Source organism: Desmodus rotundus, chromosome 3 (assembly GCF_022682495.2).
Source record: "Desmodus rotundus isolate HL8 chromosome 3, HLdesRot8A.1, whole genome shotgun sequence".
Classification (NCBI taxonomy): domain Eukaryota; kingdom Metazoa; phylum Chordata; class Mammalia; order Chiroptera; family Phyllostomidae; genus Desmodus; species Desmodus rotundus.
The window spans coordinates 22,794,736-22,810,866 of record NC_071389.1 but is presented as its reverse complement, the minus strand read 5'-3'; the positions used below and the strand labels follow the sequence as shown (position 1 = coordinate 22,810,866).

At 37.4% G+C, this 16,131-nt stretch overlaps 1 protein-coding gene across 1 annotated transcript in view; it reads right to left on the bottom strand.

Moving 5' to 3' along the window:
• Window positions 1-15,321, bottom strand: part of LOC112299352 (protein argonaute-3) — a 118,424-nt gene extending 103,103 nt beyond the window's left edge. The window contains exon 1 of the mRNA XM_024554572.4: window positions 14,999-15,321. Coding sequence (XP_024410340.2) covers window positions 14,999-15,017 — 19 coding nt within the window. The 5' untranslated portion in view covers window positions 15,018-15,321. The remainder of the gene's footprint in view (window positions 1-14,998) is intronic.
• Window positions 15,322-16,131: the final 810 nt, after the last annotated feature.

The following is a 16,131-nucleotide window of genomic DNA, read 5'->3' as shown; positions in this document are numbered from 1 at the left end:
GGCAAGAATATGAAGGAAAGGAACACTTGTACACTCTTGGTGAGAATGTAAATTGGTACAGCAACTATGGAAAACAGCATGGAGGTTCTCAAACATTAAAAACTGAATTACCATATGACCAGCAATTCCCCTTCTGGGCATTTATTTGAAGAAAAGGAAAACACTGCCTTGGCCAGGTGGCTCAGCTGGTTGGAGGGTCATTCAGCACACCAAAAGGAAGTGGGGTCTGATCCCTGGTCAGGGCGCATACCTAGGTTTCAGGCTGAGTCCTGGTTGGGGCATGTAAGGAAGGCAACTGATTGATGTTTCTCTCTCACATTGATGATATTCTCTCTCCCCCCCCCCCCCTGGCTTTCGTCTCTCTAAAAAAATAATAATAATAAAATAAAAAAATCAATGAACATATCCTCCAGAGAGGATTTATAAAAAAAAAATGAAAACACTAAGTTGAAAAGATACAAGCACTCCAAGTTCACCGCAGCATTATTTACAATAGCCAAAATACGGAAACAACCTAATTGTCTATCAGTGGATGAAAGGACAAAGCAAATGTGCTATGTATACACATTAGAATATTATAAAAGGAAATCAGCCACAAAAAAGGAAATCTTGCCTTTTGCAACAATGTGGATGAAACTTGAGGTCATTACTCTAAGTGAAATTATGTCAGACAGAAAAGGTCAAATACCACATGATCTCGCCATCTCACCTATATGTGTAATTTAAAACAAAACAAACAAAACAAAAAATCCCCTAAGCTCAGACATACAGAGAACAGAGGGTGGTTGTCAGAGGAGGGGGGAGGGGAATATGAAATGGGTGATGCGAGTCACAAAGTACAAACTTCCAATGCTAAAATAATGAGGTCATGGGAATGTTCTGCATAGCATGGTGACTATAGTTAATAATACTATATTTCATAATTGAAAGTTGCTAAGAGAGATCTTAAGTTCTCATTACAAGAAAAAAAAGTCTATATATGGTGATGGATATTAACTAGACTTACTGTGGTGACCATTTTGCAATATTTACAAGTATCAAATTATTATGCTGTACATCTGAAACTAATATAATGTTATATGTCAATTTTATCTCAATTTAAGAAGGAATACAATAAAGTAAGAAAAAAAGGTCAGGTTCTAGTCATGTACTACTCTCAAAGCCACCATATGTAACCAACCAACCACATTAACTATTTGGTGATCAGAAAGGATGTTTTAAGCATTTTAATCTTAACATGATAATCTGTGATATTTCACTGTATTTTAGTTACATTTTTAAAAATTAGTTAAGGTTAGGATGATACCTAATACATTATTGTCTTTCCCATTTAAAATAATAGGAAACAGCCTCCTAATTAGTCATTGTGATGCAGAATGTCTGATTTTCAGGAACAGATTACTACCTGCTCTTAATCAGTTCTTTCAAGCTTTTAAGAAGACATTTTGTTGTATTTTATCCACATATTTTTTAGCTTTCTTGAGTGGGAGAGAGCCTAATAAAAGTCTGCCTACTATACACAGAGAAAATTCTATACTTATTTAACTGCCTATATTTCCATACAAACTATGAGTGTGATCTGAGGACAGAAACTGTGATTCATATTTCTATCCCTAATGCTTAAGAGTGCATCATATATAAAGTCCCTTGTTCTGATTCCATGATCACAGAGCAATGGTTTGATTATTGTCTGGATACCCAGACAGAATACCTGAGGAAGATTAGCTGCTGACTAGTCAATATGAATCATCTTGATGCTCCTGAAATATTTTTCTTTGTAAATTATTAAATTAGCATTATAATTTATATATTAGTCTTTTGTGAATTCAGTTAGCATCAATCAGTCCCTCATGATAATAATCACCTCTGGATGCCCTGAGAAAAACAAGCACGAAGATCTGCAAGCTAGGGACCAGACTGTGGACCCCCGTGACCCTGTCTCATCCTATTTCGTAAATTTCTGTTTGAGTAAGCTGAATCACTTCTACTACATTTTCAATACTCACAGTAGCAAACACATTGTGTATACAACATTATATTGTTCCCATTTAGCATCATAAGCATATCTATATTTCTGAGATCTTCAAAATAATAGTAATTTTAATGATTATGTAATCCATTAAGTCAATGAACTATAATTGATCAAGCTCCATTGAAGGATATTTAGCTTGCTTCCAGTTTTTCACTCTCATAAATAGTGAAACATAAGAAGTTATAGTAGATACTCACAGGACTGTATACCAAATATACCTTCAACCTTTTCCTCCACCTATTGGCTATTCTCTTGAAAACTGCACTCTCTCTCAAGTACATGAATACCAGCAATTGCTATGTGCTACATGAACTTGATTCACAGTTGATTGGTCCAGGAATGGAGACCAGATCCAAGACCAAGTAACGAGTCCTTACCCTGGGACTGTTTTTGTTTAACTTGGGACTTAAACAACTATCAGGCATTTCCTCCCTAGTGGTTAAAGCTGAAAGATGTAGTAGCTCTTGGAGGTCAGGTGTCCCAATATGTAGAAAAAGCCAATCAACACTCAAGAGAAAAATGGAAGACACGTGTAGAGAGAAGTCAAAATAAGAGATGGAGTAGTTTGAAACCATGAGTTCCTAGTTCCAACCGCTCAGAGGCAAGCTCAACTGAAAACCTGTTCTTCCCATTGCTATTCAACCTTCCTTGGAGTCCATGAACCATTATATCTCCCTTTTTGCTTAAATTAGTTTCAGCTGGATTTCTGTCATTTGTAGCTAAGTCTTAACTGATAGAAAGAGTACTTATAGTAATCATTTCAACTGAAGTGTGGTCTCAGACCTAAGTTCAAATTCCAGATCAAATCACCATGGCAAAGCCACAACCTCTAAGAGTCAGTTGCCTTAAATATCATTTTAACAAGGCGATAATTTGATATAAATGTACACTCTGAAAGTATTCTCCCTGTCAAGTTAGTTAACACATCCATCACCTCACAAGTTTTACTCTCAGCAATTTTCAATTACAGCACATAGTGTTATCAAGCAGTCACCATATTATATATTATATACTCTGACCATATTCATTTATAATTTAAACTTTGTGCCCTTTTAACAATCCCTTATGTCTCCTACCCCCTGGCAACCATTTTTTTACTCTGTTTCTATGTGTGACGATATCATGTAGTATTAGTCTTTGCCTTATTCACTTAGCGTAATGCCCTCCGGGTTCATCCATGTTGTCACAAACAATGGATTTCCTTCTTTTTAAGGCTGAATAATAGCTTTATGTATACCTACATCACATTTTCTGGACTCATTCATCCATGATGGACACATGAAGAGTGTTTCCATATCCTGGCTACTGTAAATGCTACAATGAACAGGGGAGTACAGATATCTCTCCAAGATAATGGTTTCATTTCCTTTGGATATATACCCAGAAGTGGAATTGCTGGATCATATAGTAGTTCTACTCCATATCCTCACCAACACTTGTTATTTCCTGTCTTTTTGATAATAGCCATGCTAACAGGTGTGAGGTGACACCTCATTTGGTTTTGATTCGCATTTCCCTGATGATTTATGATGTTGAGCACCTTGGACAAACGCATGTCTTCTTTAAAAATATGTCTATGCAGGACCTTTGCCCATTTTTAAATCAGGTTTTTTTTTCTTTTTCTGCTATTGAGTTGTATGAAGTCTTTATGTATTTTGGATATTAACCCCTTATGGAATATATGATTTGCAAATATTTTCTTCCATCTCATAGGTTGCCTTTACATTTTGCTGATGGTTTTTCCTTTGCTGAGCAGATGCTTATTAGTTTGATGTAGTTTCACTTGTTAATTTTTGCTTTTGGTGTCAAAACTAAGTCACCACCAGCCCTGGCTGGTGTGGCTCAGTAGATTGAGCGCCAGCCTGGGAACCAAAGGGTCAATGATTCAATTCCCAGTCAGGGCACATGACTGGGTTGTGGGCCAGGTCTCTGGTGGCGGGTGTGCCAGAGGTAACCACACACTGATGTTTCTCTCCCTCTCTTCCCCTCTGTCTAAAAATAAATAAATAAAATCTTTTTTAAATAAATAAATAAATAAATAAATAAATAAATAAATAAATAAATCACCACCAAAACCAATGTCAAGGAATTTACACCCTATGTTTTCATCGAGGAGTTTTATGGTTATAGGTCTTACATTCAAGACTTCAATCTATTCTGAGTTAATTTTTGTGTACGGTGTAAGGTAGGGGTCCAGTTTTATTCTTTTGCATGTGAATATCCATTTTCCTAACACCACTTATTAATCTGTTTGTCTATTTTTATGCCAACACCATACTGTTTTGATATAACTTTGTAATATAGTTTGAAATCAGGGAGTTTGATGTGTCCAGCTTAGCTTTTCTTTCTCAAGATTGCTTTGACTATTTGAAGTCTTTTGGTAGTTCCATATAAATTTTTGGGTAGTTTTTTCTTTTATTACTTTTTTTATTTCTGTGGAAAATGCCAATGAAATTTTGATATGAATTGTACTGAATATTTTAATTCTTCCCTTCCAATATGGGTGCCTTTTATTTCTTTTTCTTTCCTAATTGTTCTGGCTAGAACTTACAGTACCAGTTTAAATAAAAGTGGCAAAAGTGGGAATCCTTGTCTTGTTCCTGATCTTAGGTGAGCACAACTGTAGGATTTTCATACATGGCCTTTATTATTTTGAGGTACATCAGTTATTTTAAAAAATAGATAAAATTACTTATACATTATGGAGGTAGTTGCTATATAAGTTATAAAAGTATAGTCGCTCTTCAACAAATATTAATAAGCATCTACAATATGTCACACAATATACTTAGTGCATTTTTCCTGCATCAAGTGCCTATTTGAGAGAGGTGGAGGAAAAGTGGCATACAGAATTTTTTTCTTCTGATAAATTTAAGAAGTAGACCTACCAGGTCAAAGGTAGGAACACAAACAAGTTTCTGACTCTTGATATTTCCTGCGAAACTGGCATGTGAACATATTACTATCACCAGACTTCTCTCCATTATGTTCTCTAGCATTAGAATTTTAAAAAACCTTTTATGTGTTAAAAAATAATTTTGTTTTATTTACATGTGAATTACTAACAAGACTGGCTTAAAAGTAGCATTTTATTGTTTCATATTCCCCATTCTCTTATGAAATTCACTGCCCCCATAGATAACTTTAAAAAAATCAAAAACATAAAAATTCATTTTCCTACTCTATTTTAAAATTATTATGTTCAAGTTTTTTACAGATACATAGACTAATAATTCAAAGTTACTTTGCTTAAATAATTCATAATGTATTGGGGGGAACCCCACCTTAATATTTAAGGAATGTAATATTAGCAACAGTAGCTAACTTGTATTGAGTATTACATATTTGATATACTTTAGGTGATCCCTTACAATATAACTTTTGAGGCAGGCACTATATTATACTGAAGCACAGGGAGATTAAAAAAGATGCTCACAGTTAGAAAGTAGCAAAGCCATGACTTGCAAATAGTCTGACTTGAGAGCCAGCATTTTTTATTTCAGTACACAGTATTATACTATAAACTAACATTGTGAAAGTCTATCATTAATTATTCACTGACTCATTATTTTAACAAATATTTAGCCTTGGCTAGTATAGCTCAGTGGATTAAGTGCCGGCCTGTAAAACAAAGAGTCGCTGGTTTAATTCCCAGTCAGGGCACATGCCTGGGTTGCGGGCCAGGTCCCCAGTTGGGGGCACTCAAGAAGCAACCACACACTGATGTTGCTCTCCTCCCTCCCTTTCCCTCTCTAAAAGTAAATTAAATTAAAAACAAACAAACAAATATTTAGACTGTCTCTAAATGTCAAACATTTTTCAGGCTCAAGTAAGCTTGCTCGCCCCCAACTAGGGACCTAGATTGCAACCCAGGAATGTGCCCTGACTGGGAATCAAACCAGTGACCTCTCTGTTCCTGGTCTGGCATCAGATGAGAAAAAACTTTAATAATAATAATGAAGACCTGGTCCTGAGGAAAGTTTTATGGGAGGGGTGGGAGGCAAATTATATTGTATTTCTTTTTTGCCAATCAGATAACTAGTAAGTGCAATGGAGAAAAATAAAATAGGTTAAGGGGATAGAATACGTTTGTGGGGGTAGGGGGTGGAGAAAAATAGACTAGGTAGCCATTTAGATGGATTTGTCAAAGAAGGCCTCTTTGAAAGGGTAACAAGTAGACAAAACAGAAGGAAGTGAGAAAACAAGTCATGTAGATATCTGGAAGAGCATTCCAGGCAGAGGAAAAAACAGGTGTAAAGGAAAAAGCATAAGCTTGCTTAGTGTTTGATGAATAGCAAAGAGAGCAGAGTGAGTGAGAGAGAGAATAGTAGGATATGACATCAGAGAGATAATGGGAGATCAGAGCATATTTGTAAGCCATGATGAGGTCTTTGTGCTGAGACATGAGAAACCACCAAAAGGTTCTGACTTAAAATTTTTAAAAAATGCACCTTGGTATGAAAAATTTTATGTGGGGTTCAAGCAGAGAGACTAGTTAGTAGGCCAATTGACTGTCCAGGCAAAGGACAATGTTGACTAGGGCAGGGGTGGTAGCAACTAGGGGAATGTTGATGTGGAAAACATGAGAACATAAACCTGATGGGAACTGCTAATAAATTAGGTGCGGGGTATGAGAGAAAGAAAAAGCACTCAAGGTATTTTGGTCTGAGCAACTGAAAGAATGAAGTGGCATTCACTGAGATAGGAAAGACTCAGTGATAGAAGAAAGTTTAGAGAGAAATTCAAGGGGATTTTTAGGACTTTGTAAGTTTGTGGTCTCTATACAAGTAGGTGTCTAGTAGGCAGTTAGATGGCTATCAAGTTCAAGGGAGAGACCCAGGCTGGAAATGTAAATATGAGTATCTTCAACTTATTAGTGGTATTTGAAACTACAGGAATAGAGATCACCCAGACTGCGGTAGGCTTACAGAAGAATACTCACCCTGGGACTCTCTCACTCTAGAGACTGGGGAGATGAAGGGAAAACAGCAAAAGAAGAGAAACAGTGATAGCCAATAAGGTTGTTGGAGGACCTGGAGTGAGTGATACCCATGAAGCCAAGTGGAAAGAGGGTTGAAAGAAGAAACTTAATCAAATGCAACTGAAAAGTAAATAAAATGAAGATTTGGAAATTAACTATTGAGTTGTACAATTTCAGTGGAGTAGTGGAGACAAAAATCTGACTGGGGTAAGTTCAAAAAGAATGTCCTAAATCTGACCAAGCTTTTAAATCCCAGCAGTTTACAGAAGACTCAGAGGAACATGTTAAATTACACCATAAAGATGGAACCAGCAAAATCCAGACTGAGAAAAACTAAAAGGAAAAATAATAATATGCTGGAGGGTAAGAAAAGAAGAGAGAACTTACAGGTTAAGATACTTAAAAGACTTATCAGCCCTGACTGGTGTGGCTGAGTGGGTGGAACGTGACCTCGCAAACCGAAAGGTCGCTGGTTGGATTACCAATCATAGCACATGCCTGGGTTGCGGGCCAGGTCCCAGGCTGGAAGCTGGGAGCATGTGAAAGCCAACTGATAGATGTTTCTTTTGCACATCGATTGTTTCTCTCCTTCTCTTTCTCCCTCCTTTCTCCTCGCTCTAAAAATAAATAAAATCTTTTAAAAAATACCTATCAGTCAATCGCAATGTGTGGAACTTATTTGGATCCTGATTCAAAAATGAAATGAAATGAAATGAAATGAAAAGAAAGAAAGAAAGAATGAATGAATGAAGAAATGGCAAACTGTTAAAACAAACATAATACCGGAGACAAGTAAATATTTGAACATTGACTTGATACTTGATATAAAACATTATTATTATTTTGATGTGATAATGGTACTGTTGCTTATTTAAAGAATCTATACCTTTTATAGATATACTTAGTAGACATTTATGAATGAAATAGTGTTATGTCTAAAATATGCTTCAAAAGATATAGTAGTGGGGAAAGTAGAAGGGGCATAATTGGACATGGGTTAGTAATTGTTGGGTTTAGGTGATAGGTACATGGGAATTTATTATATATGCTCAATACTCTATAATAAATAAATTGTCTTAAAAATAAGAAGAGAAGTCCCATTTCCTTTGTATTCTTAAATCTCTTTTTACTATCCCATTGTACAGCTACGGAAAATAAAATGCACTGCTCAAAGTCACAGTTAATTTTTTTAAATAGACTATTCTTTAGAGCAGCTTTGGGTTCACATCAAAATTGAGCAGAAGGTGGAGATTGCCCATATGCCTCCTGCCCCCACGTAAGCAGTTTCCCCCACTACCAACATCCTGGCACCAGAATGGTACATTTGTTACAATAAACAAATCTAAAACGACACATTATTATCAAGTTACAGATAAGTTGAGAGGCAGGATTTGTCTCTAAAACCCATGCTTTTTACACTATTATCACACTGCCATTTTTCTCCATTATCATTATTTTGCTTGGTGCTTTTTATACAAACTGGCGAAAACCAAAATTCTGCTTCATGAATAAGCAATGTGACAGAAGTCTACTGTTATTAGCTGTAAAATAATAAGGTTTAAGTACCCAAAAATATTGTAATGTAAATTAATACAAGAAACAATTCTGCCAATACAACAAATGACACTCCTAGTGAAGCATACTTTACTTAACAAATACACATATTGCCACTACAGTTAAAAACGCAATTACACAGAAATTCAAAGCACTATCTGGAATACCTCTCCACCTGAAACTTTTCTTTCAGTAACTACAGCAAGTGCTGGCCAATGTCAGTTAGCCATATGAAACTGCAAACATAAAACCGTACCTTTCGAAGCATGCGCGTGTGTATGCTGTTCACTGACCTAACCACCTACTGGGTACTAGTTGTTGAGTCCCAAGAGAAATAACAGCCTAAAGCAAACATAACTAATGAAAAATAAGCAGTGAATAAATCAAAATCTACCATAGCGTTACTACAGCCTAGTTCCAAACCACAGGTTTTCACTAGGAACTTCTGCTTCAATATTCATGGAATACTGTGTTTCAACAATTCTACTTCTAGGAATTTACCTTAAAGCAATCACTGAACCCACTATACAAAGATGTATATATTAGGATACTTGCCAAAGTTTGATCCATAATTTTAAAAACTGGAGAAAACCTAAACCACCATCAATAAAAACTAAACTATTTATTTACATAAATTACACATAAATTTAAGTGCTATGTACTTGGTAAACATTACTATATTATTATACAGAGGTTACGTATTATTATGGGGAAAATGTCCACAATACATTACTGAATAGAAAAAGGTTAAAAACAATTAATATGATGGATGGATAGACAGATGTTTGTTTAGGAAGATAATACAATAAAAAATTAACAATAATTTTAGCTGGAGGATGGGATCATATTTTCACTTTCTGTTTTAGACTTTCCTATATTGGTTTTTTTTAAATTATAAACATGCATTTTTATAATCAGAAAAAATTCTATTTTTGTTTTGGAAAAATAAACGTGTTGACCTCAAAATGTGACATAATAAAATGCTTCTGTTTACTAGTTAAACCCACAAAACTAACTAGTAAATATCAGCATAAGATTTTAGTAATTACCTACCTAATAATTCCACTTAATTCATTCAACAGACCTGTACAGACTGTACTTATTATCATATTATATATACTACAATCACTACAGCTAAATAATCACTCAGAGAACGAACATTCAGCCTGTTGATGATTAATTTTCTCAGATGGCAGTCTGGGGAACAATTTTTAAAAGGCATTTTGCCCCTTGAAAACAAGAAAGGACATTATCCAAGTCTCCTGTCCAATGGCAATGCCTTGAGATTTATTTTGCAATTAACAAAATTTTAATTGTTTGCTAGGTAGCTTTTGAAAAACTGAGTACCCAAGCAAAAATTTTAGAAATTTTTTCCATAACTTTAGAGTAATGCCACAGATAGAAATCAAGTCCTAATCTAGAAGCCAAAAGATTCTTTAAAAAAGAAATTCACTGCTAAGGTATAAGCCCACTTTGCAATCTATTCTTCAACCATTTTTAAAATTCAGAGATACGCTAATGAAGTGCTGTTATTAGATTAGAAGTCACTTAAAATATCAAGTATTGGTAATGACTCAAAAATACTATTATGTAAGCCTACAACAGAGAACATTTTCTTGCAAAATTCTTTCACAAATGAAAATTATAAAAATATCCCTGTCTATATTCTATAGCTATCTTCTCATTTCTCAAGAACTTAGCAATTTAGAAACAATGTAGGAAAAACTGACTGATATAAATCAGAGTTTTTCCAAATTATTTAATTAAACTGACCTTCCAGAATAATACACATAATTTTCATTGCAATCAAACCCCAAAAAGCCCACGTTTAAGATATAAGAGCAAGCACTGGTTGTATGACAAAGTTTTGCTAAATTTCAAGTTTTGTGTGTTTTTTTTTTTAAGTAATGGGTAGCCAAAGTCATTAATATTAACAGACAATGGCAGAAAACTACAGGAACTCCAAATACAGAAAGGCTTTTCATGTATCCTAACAGCATAACCATTATGGTTGAAAAACCACACAATATTCTCTCTCACATATTTTGTTAATGAGCCAAGAATGAGTGTCTATTAAGTATCCTAGTTAACTGAAATAGAAGTAGGAGTTTCTGGTGAAGGCTGCTCATCCCAACAAAACTGAGAGTAAGCAGGTTTGGAAGGGACACTGATCTTAAATAAAATATCTTTTTAGTTTTACCTGCATGAAAAGAGAACTATCATTTGACTTTTTTTCTCCTTATCCATTAAAAAAAACAAAAAAGAAAAAAAAAGTTATTTAAGATCCCAGCTCTAGCTATTAAAAGAAAATATTTTCTAAGATTAACAAAATATATTTAATTCTTCTTTCAGGTAGACCCTCAAGTATTTTAAGGCCGGAAACCAATGTGAAAAAGGTTGTGATATAAAGCAACATAGTATTCAACTAGAATTCAACAGCTTACGACAATTTGGCAAGGTTTCTACTCTGAACTAGGGTTTTCCCGTGTGCAACAGAGAATTCTTGCAGGAAATGTCCCCTGCAAGAATCCACAGGGCCCTGGACTTCTTTGCATACTATCAGGCCACGCTTGTAGAATCAAATGGGTACAATGGAAAAAATGGAATATATTCTCAATGGAAAAAATAAATATATTCTAAAATACCAACTTATTATATAAAATTTTCCAGAAGAGCAAAAGGAAGTAGTATCTAGAAATCATTTCATTCATTCTAACCATTTTCCTAAATTTCTTAATTTCTATAATTTTTTAAAACTAATAGAGTTATTAGTTTGGAATTTGGTTTAAAAATTTATTAAAGAGTAGTTATATTGGGGGAGTGAATCATGAGTCTTTATCATGTTCAAGGAATTATATTTGAGGGTTACATGTAGGTTCTTTTTTCCTGTAAAGTCTTTGTTTAGAAGAAATAAGTTATCTCTTGTCTACTTTTTAGTTTCCCCCAATGGTATTCCATCACTGTCAGAAATTTCCTAAAAAAACCCTCAAAAATCAAAATAATCATCCACAATTTTATATGTCTCACTGCCAATTATGAACAGCAAATATTAGGGAAAAAGTTTTTTTTCTTTTATACACACACACACACATATTTTTTAGAGAGAGGAAAAAGGACGGGGAAAGAGAGGGAGAGAAACATCTGTTTGGGTTGCCTCTTGCACGTGCCCCAACTGGGGACCAGCCTACCAGTAACCTTTTGCTTTGTAGGGTGATGCCCAGCCCAGTGAGCCACACCAGTAGGGTGGGAAAAGTTTTAATAGCCACTCCAGAGCAGCACAAGCTAAAATTTAAGTGACAACCAAGTAAAAAAAAAAAAATCTTTTCCATGTTCAAAATTCATGCCCTTCCAGAGCAGTATTTTGACATTTTTTCCAAGACAAAAATCTATAAGTGAGGAAATTTATATAAAAGTTATGTAACAATAAAAACTTTCCAAAGTGATTAGAGATTTAAATATTCAACTGAGAACCTAATGGCATTATATTTTTTAGTATTTTGAACCCACTCTGATCAATTTCATCCAAATCTAGCTTTTATACATAAAGTTTTTTATCCCTTTGGAACTTAGTTCTCAAATGATTTTTCTCGATTTTTATTACTAAAGAATGCAGAGCCCTAAAGCAACTATTTAAACATGAACTTAAAAGTACACCTAAGAGCTCTGGCCAGTGTAGCTCAGCAGGTTGGAGCCTTGTCCAGTGTGCACTGAAAGGTCCTGGGTTCGATTCCTGATCAGGGCACATACCTGTGTTGAGGATTCAGTCCCCAGTTGGGGCCCTTACAAGAGGTAATCTATGTTTCTAAGCTGCACCCCCATTCCTCTCTCTCTAAAATCAATGAATGTATAAGACACCTCCCAAACTTGTCAAATCGATTTGCATATCAATAATTTAAGATAAAAGTAAATGTTTTTCTTCCATTGGTAGATAAGTGCAATTCCATTGGCCCTAAACAGTATTCTGACTTGACTTAAAAATACAGACTAGAGCCCTGGCTGGTGTGGCTCAGTGGATTGAGTGCCAGCCTGCGAACCAAAAAGTCACCGATTTGATTCCCAGTTAGGGCACATGACTGGGTTGTAGGTTCCATCCTAATCTGGGACTGGTCCAGGCCTTTGAAGGGGGAAACCAATCAATTTTTCTCTTTCTCCCTCCTTTCCCTTCTCTCTAAAAATAAATAAAATCTTAAGGAAAAAAAACCAAAACAATTGTGCCAGCTTTGGTTAAATCAAAGTTCACATAGTACTCGGTCAGTAGTTTGTATACAACACGCTTAAAAATCACTTAAGAGGTTTCATGCAAAAGGGAAGAAAAGACAAATAAAACTTTTAGTGAGGAATGATTCATCAAGAAACAATTATGTAGTATTTGTATTTAAAGTCTCTAATGTAAATAAACTTAAGAGGATTCCTGAAAAATCTCCATACATAAGAAAAACTTAAAAAGAATTGGAGAGCCAAGATCCAATACTGATTTCACAGACAATTAGAGAACATTTACATCTAAAATATTTTAAGACAAAAAATGTATCCGGCAGATTCTTGACTTAAAACTTACTTGCACATTTCCCCCATTGCATAGTTTCAATTCCATATTCAGCGTAACAACTGCATGTAAGTTTCAGGAAGAATGAAATTTTGTTTTTGATGATGACTTATCTTCATTAGAGATTACAGTCAATTATGCATACACTTTGCATCTCAAGATGTCCAATTCTTAGATCAAGAATTCATAGTAGCATTTACTGAATCATACTTGGCTACTTGGACCAGTTGACTAGGTGGTTTGATTTCAGAAAAATTTCTAAGATGTTGTCCATACTGGGCATAATTTCATATATAAAAAAACCCAGACTAGAACAGTATAGAGAAAAGATGTTTCTGAAAAAAAAATTGAAATATCTTTAAAAGTTTCAGAATGATTAACAAAGTTTAACTTTCACATTTTGTTTTCTAGGCTTAACAACAGGATAGTTATGTAAAAATCACCGATATCCACAAATTATCACATTCCCTTAATAGTATAGTAGAAAATTAAAAAAAAACAAAAGTAAAAAACAAAGGCAGGACACAGTTGCGGAAAAACACAAATCAATGACAAATTGACAGTCTAAAACTTTTCACAATCTAGATAAACTTTCCCTTTTTAAGAAGATATTAAGAAAAAAAATGGAGCATGCAAAAGAGAATGGTACAAATTGATTAGAGAAAATTCCATACATTAAGACTTATAATAAAACTCCCCATCCTACCTCTACCACTGGATTGTTTTTGCTTGTATTTGACAATTATACTTCTTAACGTAATCAACAAATTCTCTGTTATCACTATGTTACCGGCTTCTTTCATGTAAGTTCTTCTTATCTCATATTCAGGTACTTCACAAATTGGCAAAACGAAATATGAAATTCAGGGCTTATTATACCATTAGTAACAAGCGCCCCCCCCCCAATATTTTGAAAATTTATACGTTTGTGACAGTCTGGATGAAGCAAACTTTCAAATTTAACATACCAAGTATGAGTGATCCTTTGGAAAGCAAACCATTATGTAACATCTACTTTATGTCCCTCAATTAATTACTTTAGAACCATAAAGAGTGTTTTCTTTTAAGATAAGTACTGCCCAAGTTGGATTTTTTTCTCAAGACTACCGTTTTTCTCAAGATTACCGTTTTTCCTAAGGAGAGAAAGTGGTTTTCTTAAATTCCGAATTTCCAGGAATATGACAACGCTTCTCTAGGGACCAGAGAATAAACAATAAAATACTGTCAGCAATTTTAGGATCCACCTCATGTAAACAGTGATCCAGCCTGATAGGAAGGACATTTCTAAGAGCATCAGGAACTACATACTGGAGTAAAAGTAGGTTTACAGTGGTGAGTACGCGAAATATAGTTTATCCTTGGGTTATTTAGTAATCATTGTACTGTTTTCCATACCAACAACTGTAAACCTACTTTTGCCACACCCTGTATATCCTACGCCGCCACAAACATCAGAAGAGAATCGGGGATGACGTTGCACTAAAACCAAGCTTAATTCTCATCTGTTATCTCACTCTATCTTCCTAACTACCTTAAGAGGTAAGGAATGGAGAAGGCTGGCCGCCCAAGCGCCTCTACGGGACACGCAACCCGGTTAAAGGATACGCACACCGTTACATCTCCAACCGGAGTAACAAAACGATGGCTCCAGGAAGGATAACATCGCCTAGAGAGCCCCAAACTTTAATCCTTTAAGCAGTGTCCCCTCCCCGCAGTTTCGCCTACTCAGTGGCTCCGGGAAACTGCGGCGGGGCTGCGCGGAGGAGGGGCCGGCAGAAAGGAGAGTCGCCCGGACCGCGTTCACCTCGCACACCGGCGCCGGGGCTGAAGAGCGACAAAGCTCCGGGGACACCCCACTGAGCCGGCCAACAGCTCTGACACTCACCTGCGGAGCCGATTTCCATTCATGGAGCTGGGGGGTGTGCTTCGAGCGAGAAGGGCGCCCGCAACTGGGGGCAAAGAGGCGGCGATGGGGGGCGACGAGGTGCGACAGGCACTCTCACTTGGCCGCGAGGCGAGGTGGCGACAGCTCCTTCTCCGCGCCCGCACTCCGAAAGCTTTCGTCCGGAGGAGCCGCCGGCCGCACACGGCTAGGCGAGAGGAGGAAGTGTGAGGGAAGGAGAGGTGAGTTCGGCGCGGAACTTGCGTCGCCCGCAGGCGCTTACGCTACCACTGCCCCTCCAGGACTGCGGCTCCGCCGCCGACCTCCCCGGGGGCCGCCCCCGGAAGCCCGCTGGCGTCAGTTCCGCTGCCCCGGCTCGCCCGACGTCCGTGCGGCCGACGCCGAGGCTGGGCGGAGCCTGCGGCTAGTGAGGCCGGGTGCGGGCGGTGCCGGCCCGCGACGACCCGGAGGGGCCGCACCCCTCGCACCGCCCCGGTGCGGAGCCGTGCCTGCCCGACGTGACGTCGCGGAGGGCGGTGTGGCTTCTCCGGGGAAGAGCCTACCTGGAGCGAGGCGGGTGGAGGTGCAGGGCCCTGACTTGCAGCGGAGAGGGCCGCCCTCATTCCCGAACTCTTCCCTCCACGCCCAGTTTGGGCGGCCCCACGCTCTTCCTCCTCTACCGGAGAGCACGGAACCGCCACAGCTGATCAACTCAATCGGGTTGCTTTGACGACCATTTTTTTTTTGGGGGGGGGGGGAATGTACAATTTAACTTGGGAAAAGATGATTAAGAAACAGGACATTCCGGCAAAGATCAGATCGAATAATTTTCAAGTTTAAAATTCTTTAATAGCAATTCGTCACACTGAGAAGACCCGAACTCCTTTCCAGGGCCAAAACGCCTGGCGTAACGGGGACCCTGTCTTTGGCGAGACTCGTACACCTGTACTGCTCTGCTTCACTCCCCGCACCGGCGAGCCACCTCTGTCTGGCGTGGGGCGTCTCTGCTTTTCCTTCCCTTGGTCGGGAATCCTCTCTCTCTCTCCCCTCCCTCCACTCTTGCCGCCTTTTACCTCAGCTTACCTGAGTGCTTTTCCGGTATGATGGGCACCCGTTTTTCTATTACAGTGTTTTTC